The 8,594-nt window shown below is 48.2% G+C and overlaps 1 protein-coding gene across 1 annotated transcript; it reads right to left on the reverse strand.

Moving 5' to 3' along the window:
- Positions 1-2,495: 2,495 nt before the first annotated feature.
- Lefty2 (left-right determination factor 2) lies at positions 2,496-7,983 on the reverse strand. Its single transcript, XM_003462368.5, has 4 exons — positions 6,193-7,983; positions 5,318-5,564; positions 4,980-5,219; positions 2,496-3,818 (listed from the first exon to the last, which is right to left on the reverse strand). The coding sequence occupies exons 1-4, from the start codon at positions 6,440-6,442 to the stop codon at positions 3,455-3,457; spliced, it is 1,101 nt and encodes a 366-aa protein (XP_003462416.1). The 5' UTR covers positions 6,443-7,983; the 3' UTR covers positions 2,496-3,454.
- Between the last annotated feature and the right edge of the window lie 611 nt (positions 7,984-8,594).

An 8,594-nucleotide genomic window follows, 5' to 3' on the forward strand; every position in this document is an offset into this window, starting at 1 on the left:
GATGTCAGGGCCTATTTCTTTGGCGCTGAGTCCACCATGATGATTACACCTGGTGACTATGAAGTTCCCTCAGGCCAAAATGAGGGACAGATGGAGGGGTGGGGTAGGCCAGCCTTGTGCAGCCTCTTGAAACACTATCAAGGAGGCCCGAGCCTGACTCCCAGCCTCCCATGGACATATTCTTGGTGCCTTCACCCTTCTCCCCAGGTCCTCTAGTTGCACAGCAAAGTGGCAAGTCCTGCATCCCATCCTCCCAGACCTAGAAACCACCCAGAGGACATCTGCTATGTTTTGCATTTATTTTTGCTGTTACATAATCCTTCTTTATTATAGGAAAATAAAATTAGATCAAATGGGGAGAGGGGGAATTGTCTTTCTTTTCTGTAGTGGTGCTGTACTCCTGAGCCACCCCAGGCCACTGATACTGTTTCTAATCTACCGCTAAGGAGAACCAAGATTAGGCGTTGAAGAGTAACTGCCACACTTCTTTTTCCTGTACAGTAAGACATGTGGTTTTTCTTTGTTGTTGTTAATTGTTTTGCTTTGTTTTTGAGATAGAGTCGCTGTGTGGTTCAGACTGACTTTTAACTATGTAGCCAAGGTTGGCCTTGAACTTGCAGTGATCCAGTATCTCAGCCTCCCAAGTGCTGCAATCACAGGCATGTGCCACCATGCTCGGCTAGTATGACACATCTTAAATTTATTCTAATTTGTTTTGCTAAAGCAACTCAGCAAAATAAAACGTTTCTCTACACATAGATTAAATAGATTAAACAGCTATTGAGGCAAAACAAAGAAAACCTGTTACCTCGGGATTTTTAACCATCTCATACAAACCAACTATTATATATAGCTAAGTAAATACCCTAAAAAAACAAACCAGCTACTTTTAGTACAATTAACAAATACACAATAAAAGTTACTGAAATACTCAGAGTAGTAAGATATTGCCATGTTTTGGTTTGGAGAATTTCGTTGTTTTTTGTTTTGTTTTTTTGGCACTGGTGATCAAACTAAAAAGGTAAGCAATATCCCTGACCCTTTATTATTATTACCATTACTACTTTATTTTGATACAGGTTCTCTCTAAATTACCCAGAACCCTCTGCAGTAGCTTCCCAAGATGTTGGAGTTACAGAGTGGGCCACATCCTCCACTGCTCCTTTCTACCTCATCTTGCCCAGCTCAGCCAGAGAAAGTTCTCTGCTGTGAGGACCCATGTGGCTGGAGTGGGCACCCAGATAATCCACAGAACTCCCTTATTAAGATTTTTAGTCTTGAGCCGGGCGAGGTGGCTCATGCCTGTAATCCCAGCACTGGGGAGGCTGAGGTGGGAGGATTGTTGCAAGTTCCAGACCAGCCTGGGCTACAAAGTGAGCTCAAAGCCAGCCTGAACTGTATAGCGAGACCCCTCTCAAAAAGACCAAAAAAAAAAAGATTTTTAGTCTTTCTTATGTTTGCAAAGTCCTGTACCCATATCCACAGGTTCTAAGGGTGGGGGCATGGATGTTTTTAGGAAGCACATGTTGCCTACCACAGTCTTCCTGTGCTACTAAACACAATTTTATGTTTTGAAGCAAAGCCTATCTCCTAGATTTCTAAACTCGTACTTACTGCGGTATAAGCAGGCCCATTCCTGCCCCTAATTGCCGTGACATCGTGGGAGACTACAAGTCTTCCAGAGCTACAGATACATCACTAAATATATAGATGGCTATTACTCCTCATGTATCCTTCTTGCACAATAAGTAACCACACACCAAATCCTTTCCCCTTCCCCTCAAAAATACTCCTGCTATGTTTTCAAATCTTTGTTGTCCTTAAACAACATTTTTGCTCAAATTTTTTCATTCCAGTATTCAGTGGGTATTCATATTACCCTGTGGGTAAGAGTCCACGAACTTGAAGTACAAGTTTCTCCAGTCAGGTATAAGGAAACCCAGGAAAGACCAATAGAGGGGAATTGCCAAGTGTGATGGTCTCCAAATAATATGTGTGTGGTAGCTAGGAAGAAAATGTCAGGCCTTGCATATTAGATGAATACTGTATCAAAGTTATATCCCAGCCTCAGGAGATACGAGCTTGCTTACCAAACTACTATCCCTATCTTCGTGTCCACTGTTGCAGGGTTCAAAGTGCTATCTAAAGAGGCTATGCGAATGATTATTCGCAGTCATTTTTGGAATCAGAACTATTTTTTTAAAAAGCATACCTTGTGGCTGGGCATAGTAGCATGCACCTATAATCCCAGCACTTAGGAGGCTGAGGCAGGAAGATCATTGTGAGTTTGAGACCAGCCTGGGCTAACAAAGTGAGCTCAAGGTGAGCCCGAACTGTATAGTGAGATCCTGTTTCAAAAAGACAAAAAAAAAAAAATCTTAAAGTTTTATATGTTTAGTTATTGCAGTCATTGCCCCAGAAGTTAGAAGTCCTTGTTTACACCCTCATTCCTCATTATCGCTCTTTTCTCTATGTAACATGTACCAGAAATTAAGTACAGAAACAGCAAAACATCACTTTTATTTTTCTTTTGACTATCTACATTCACTTGTTTTTGCTAAGTATAAGAAATAGCACCTAAGTACCCATGGTTGCTGGTGACAAGTTGTCTAGAATAGTGGGGATAACCTCAGTTTGCACAGGTAATCCTGGCTCTGGCATAGTGGGCAGTGCTAGAGACTGTTCCATCACCAGATCAGTGGCCATCTCAGTGGGAGCCTCTGCATTTGCCTGAGGTCCCAGCCCATAGCCCTGCCCAATCCAGAAAACAGGTATCCTGATTCTGTCCATTTCCCTGAGCCTAAAGCCCTGCATCCTCTCTCCTCGCACCCTCCTGGGACTGGGAACATACATAAGTCTAGGGTGGGTCAGTATTTGGGGAATGGGAAGGTTCCTTTTCAAATATTGTTCCTATCTAGGAGAAACAGAATTTTCTTGTTTTAATTCATCATGTAATCGAGTAAATCCGGGCTGTTTTCCCAGTTCTCAGGACACAGTTTTGTTTCAGTTGAGAATTTTCCAGAGAGCAGCTCTCTGAGAATTTGTCCATTGCTCAGCCAGATCCTCAGTTAAGTAGCCAAGATTTCCTCCTGCAGCTAAACATCAGAGTTGCATGATAGGAAATGTAAGTGCTTAGGGTGGGTGGGGGACAATAAGGACAGCAAGCAGAAGCACACAGGGCCAAGGTAACACAAGGGCACTAATCTGGGGCAAGGGTAACTTGCTAAGTGTAAAATTCAGACCTACATTAAAGCTGGACATGGTGGTACCCATCTTTAATCCCAGCACTCAGAAGGTTGAGTCACGCAACTGCAAGCTTAAGGCCAGCCAGCCTGAGCAGTATAGCGAGCCCATCTCCAAAAACAACCCCAAACAAACCAACCAACCAAGACCTACATTGAGACCTGCTTCTGCATACTTGTGCGGAAAGAGGCTAGGTGGCTGCACAGAGCACCTATGGCTCAAGGGCCCTTGGCACCAGCGCCCCGTCCCAGGCACAGCTGCACTTTTGCACCCTCATGTTGGGCAGGCTGACCACCTGTGGCCGGGTCCTGCCCCCCTCCTTGATGCTGACGATCATTGGCAGTGCAGCTGTCTCCGAGGCAATGCATTGCCGTGGCCCCAGAAACGGCCACTTGAAGGTCAGGGGCTCCGGAGGCTGCAGGCAACTACCCACACACTCATAGGCTAGGAAGCCAGGGGGCTCCAGGACCCAGTTCTCAGCCCACTTCATCCCCTGCAGGTCCAGGTACGTCTCCCTGCGGCAGCACCGTGTGATCTTCGACTCCCCCGCCTCAGGGTCACAATTGCCTTGAGCTCTGCAGGGCAAGAAGAGGTGGCCAGGTCAGTGGAGAGGCTGAGGGTCCAGCTTAGAGGGCATCTGGGGAGGAGGCTGTCCATCTCTCGGTATGTTAAAGAGCTGGACACCTGTGGTAGAGAAAAATGATTAACTCTTAGCTAGAGTACTCTTAGCCAGGCACTATTGACCAAAAGTCTCCCATTGTGCCAGATGAACTGGGTGCAACACAGATGGACCTGAAGAGGCCCCAACGTCAGCTCTCCCACACCTGCAGACACTGAGACCCACAGGTGCTCAGGGAAGGCAAAGCTGCATGGTGCCCAACCTGCTTGTTCTTAAGGCCCGGCCCTGGCCGCCACACAGCTCTCAGCAGTACCAGGCATTGCTGGGGATGAATTTCAGGATCACCACCACCAGCACGACACTGCCCATGTCAAAATCTGTGGAAGCCCAATCCTTTGTGTAAAATGGTGCAGTGTTCACATATAACCTGCAGACATCATCCAAAAGATTATTTTTTTCAGTACTGGGGAATGAACCCAAACCCTTTAAACCAGGGATGTCAAACCTTCCAAAAGCTTTCAGTGATTACAAACAGCCTGCTGTGGCACTCCTGCCATAGGTTCTCCAACACTACATTAAGCTCAACCCTTATTTATTTTTTTTAATTTATTTTTTATTTGTGCCACTAAACTGCCTAGGCTAGGCTTGAACTTGTGATCCCAGTAGACAGGCTTACAGGCCTGCATCACCACGTCTCGTCCCCATATACTTTAAATCATCTCTTGGTTAGTACAATGTAAATGTTATGAAAATAGTTGTTACACAGTATTAAGAAATAATGATGAGAAAAAAACATTGCTACATATTCAAGATGAGATTTTTTTTAAAAAAATATTTTTGAACTTTGGTTGGATAACTGAATCATCACATGAGGAACCAATAGTTGCAGTCCCTTTTTTGCCTGCAGTAACTAACTTGTCCCATGAAAAAAGGATTTCATGCTTAGTTACAGAGAAAGCTAGTATTTTTAAAGACAATCACGAGAGTAAACTGAAAACAGAGAACTACGATATCGGCACATATAAGACAATACCCCCCCCCCTTTCCCAAATACAAGAAGATATTTTCTGTAAATTGAGCCTTAGCCGCGCCTGTCTGGGGAGCTCGTCCCACCCACCCGTAGTCCTGCAGGTCCAGCGTGTGCAGCTCCAGCTGGGGCTCCGCCCGCGCAGCCCGCGTGCCCTGTTCCGCGAAGCGCACCAGCCGGTGAATGTCGGCGGGCCCTGCACCCGGGAGCTCCTTCTGCACGGATACCTGCAGCAGCAGGGGCTGGCGGGGTCGGCGCAGCTGCTGCCAGAAGTTCACTGCCTCGGTCACGTCGAAGGCCTGCCAGCCACTCTCGCGGACGGACACCAGCCTGCGACAGACAGACAGCTCGTGAGCGGCGGGCCGGCCGAAAACCCAGCCCATGCATGTGACAGAGCCACTCCCGCACCTGCCTGCCGCGAGCCCCACCTGGAGTCGATGAGGGACGTGCCGTTGGAGCCGTCGTCGCGGACGCGCAGCCACTCGATGGTGACGCGTGCCCGGGCGCCGCGCGTGGGCAGCCGCTCGAGCCGGCGCAGCGCAGCCTTCGGCACTGGCTCCTGGAAGAGCCGCAGCACGGCCTGCACGAGCTCGCGGCTGGGTGGCAGCCGCTGCTCCATGCCGAACACCAGCAGGTGCGTGGAGGCCTCGGAAGCCAGGAATCTGCCGGCCACCTCTGGAGACAAGACGGGTTCAGCCGGGCCACGCGCCACCGGGGGGCGCTGAGGGCAGCAGCACTTGCCCCGATCTGGGGCTGACCCGTGACCTAAACAGGGCCTGGGGCAGCACCTCGCGGAGCGTCTCCACCCGCTGGAGGAGGCGGCGCTAGGCTGTGGGCCTGGAGGATGCCAGCGCCCCCTCATCCAGCTCCAGCGGGAAGGGGAGGACAGCCCCGGTGGGCAGAGACTGCCCTGGGGTCAGCGGGCGCCGGGACTGCCAATGGTGCTCACAGACTGCGCGCGGCACTAGAAATGCACAGGGCTGAGAGGATTTCGAATGCAGGCGCTGCAGGTGAGGGTGGAAGCAGACCCCAGTGCTTCCTGTCTGCACTCCGTTGTGCGGAGTGCGAGTGCGTCCTCCCACATCGCCCGCAGGCAGTTACCTTCAGCCTCCCCTCTCCTTCTCTGGGACCTAGCCCTCGCCAGTGGGTCCTGGCCCTGAGCGGTACCCCCGGGCCCGGTCAGCCTCGTGGACTGTGGTCCCTCCTCAATGCCCATTAATCCTGCCTCACAAAGCAAGGATCCCTTGACAGCACTGCATGGGGCAAACCCTTGTGTTATCGGGGGCAGGGGCATGGGTCTCACCTCGAAAGTTCTGGCTGAACCTCTTCCCGCGGGAGCGGTCCCCGTGGCTGCGCTGCAGGAGAGCCACATACTCGGCCCTCACATGAGCAGGGACGGCCAGTCCCTCCACATCAGCCCTGTCCAGAACAGGCACCTGGTGGAGCCCCAGCTGCTGCAGCAGGCTGTGCAGAACCTGCTGCTCCGTCAGGGCCGACCCCGGGCCAGCCAGGGAAAGCACCCAGAGTGCCCAGCAGAACCACACAAGCTGCATGGTGCTGCCCAGGAGAGCTGTGCAGTGTCAGTCCAGGAGGGCCTCGAGCTGGGCTGGGTCTGCAGAGATGTGGGGCCAGGCCAGTTTTATAGCTGGCCCAGGCTAGGGAGGGAGGGTGTGAGGTCACACCCCCAACCTCCAGAGAGCTTGCAGCCAGACGAGCCCTGAGCCCTGAGGAGGGGGCTGTCTAGAAGGAACACAAAGAGTTGTCTGGATACCACACAGGCGAAGAACTTCTGGTTGGGCCACTATGGCAGCTCAACAGTAATTTTAGTGCTTGATGAATTTCCCTAGTCCTGTCCATGAAAAGGGGAGGCCACTCTGTGAAAAAGAGACAGATGTTTAAATCTCTTCCAGTGGAACAGTGACCTGCTGCCCTCCCCAGTGGTGAAGGGTTTGGGATGTAAGCACAGGTATGGATGATGTCTGTCTCCAGAGGCTCCTCACAGCTTGGGGGATCTGAGGGTGATGAGAAGAGTCCCTTCCTGAAACTCCAGCCACCACCCCTGTGTTCTGCCACATGGGACTGAACAGTGACGGTGGAGGAAGACAAGGACCTGCACAAGGACCACCAGGCAATGAGAAGAAATCAACCTGGCCACTTCCTAGGCAAGTGGACACCTTGGGCTCTAGGGGATGCTATGTTATTCACAGTCCTCTGTGTCTTGCATCCCAGACAGGAGAGAACTTTGTGGTTCTCAAGGATGGAAACACAGATTTCCACCACATACAAAGACACACACACACAAACACATACACATACAAATACAAACACACACCTATACACATATATACACACATACACACATGTGTATGTGTACATACATATGCTACAGAAGCATTTGTAAACCACTGCGTTTGCATGTGTGTGTGTACAAAGGGTAATCAAAAGTACAGTGGATGTTTAAAATTTCTAAAACCATTCTCACAATGAATGACACATTGCAAAGAACATGGAATGAGTGTGTTCAGGCAGGGAGGGTTCAGTCACACCATGGGTGCAGGGGCTCTAAATTTGAACTTTCCACTACTTGAACCGCCAGACTGGAAACAAATCTGCTAGGTATTCATAACTTTGCTCAGTAATCAAATTGAAAATCGGACCTGAAGAGACCTCTGTGGACAGAAAGGTGAGACACATCACGTGCAGCAGCACAGCAAGCAGAGGCTACACTTCAGGCTGGCACTGCCCTTGCCCACGACTATAGTGCTGGAGACACTGTGAACCAACAGTTGTCACTGTGCTATTTTTTTGCACTTTGTGTAAAATAACCGTGGCTCCAATAAAGTTAGTGATACCAGCAATAATGCTAAGAGGGAAACTAAGAACCATGATAGAGTTAAATCATTGCAAAATTTGTTAAAGTCCTGGAAAAATTAGTTTTAAAGCATAATTTTTGGGGTCTCAACACCCGATGTTTGTTTTTTCTTTCTTTCCTTTTGTTTTGAGACAGGGTCTTGCTATGTAGTCCAGGCTGCTCTCGAACTCATAGTGATCCTCCTGCCTCAACTTCTCCAATGCTGAGATTATAGGCCTAAGTCAACACACCTGGTTTGGTTTTCCATTATTTCTTATCAGAAAAATATGTTCAGTTCCTTCATCTAAAGAGTTTACAAGAATTGATTTTAGTATATGTGATGGTATGAACAGCTACACTGAAGAAAACAAGACCAATAATCTTTTAATTCTTGGTTTTGATAAGTTTTAGTCTCTTTTCAATTATTTGATTTTAATATATATGAAGGTATGAACAGCTATTTTGAAGAAAATGAGACATTATGGTAGCCATTATTGATTTCCTGATGTCTGGTTTCAAAGGCCCATAAGGCTTTTGTTTTGATTGCTTTTGTTTTGTTTTGTCTTTGTTTTCTTTTGTTTTGATTGCTTTTATACTGTTTTGTTTTGTATCAGCTTATGTGTATGAAGGTATAGATAACTGTTTTGAAGAAAACAAGAGACATTATGGTAGTCACTGTTGGCTTCCTATTGTCTTGTTCTGAAATCCTGTCTTATTTGCATTGTTTTGCTCTGCTCTGCTTTGTTGTTTTGTTTTATTCTCTTTAAAATAAAAAAAATGCTGAGTTCTCCAATTTTTTGGTGTTCAAACACAAATTTGGAACACATTGAGTTTGATAGTCAAGCCACTACCTT

The sequence above is a fragment of the Cavia porcellus genome, unplaced genomic scaffold (assembly GCF_034190915.1).
Source record: "Cavia porcellus strain 051 isolate PalLab524CR breed Dunkin Hartley unplaced genomic scaffold, mCavPor4.1 scaffold_28, whole genome shotgun sequence".
In the NCBI taxonomy this organism is placed as follows: Eukaryota; Metazoa; Chordata; class Mammalia; order Rodentia; family Caviidae; genus Cavia; species Cavia porcellus.

Excerpts from the sequence above, each read along its gene's own strand:
- Lefty2 (XM_003462368.5), bottom strand. The coding sequence starts at position 6,442 with ATGCAGCTTGTGTGGTTCTGCTGGGCACTCTGGGTGCTTTCCCTGGCT. Across the intron at positions 5,565-6,192 it reads GTTCAGCCAGAACTTTCGAG|AGGTGGCCGGCAGATTCCTG; the intron begins GTGAGACCCATG and ends TCTTGTCTCCAG. Across the intron at positions 3,819-4,979 it reads CTGGACCTGCAGGACTACGG|AGCTCAAGGCAATTGTGACC; the intron begins GTGGGTGGGACG and ends CTTGCCCTGCAG.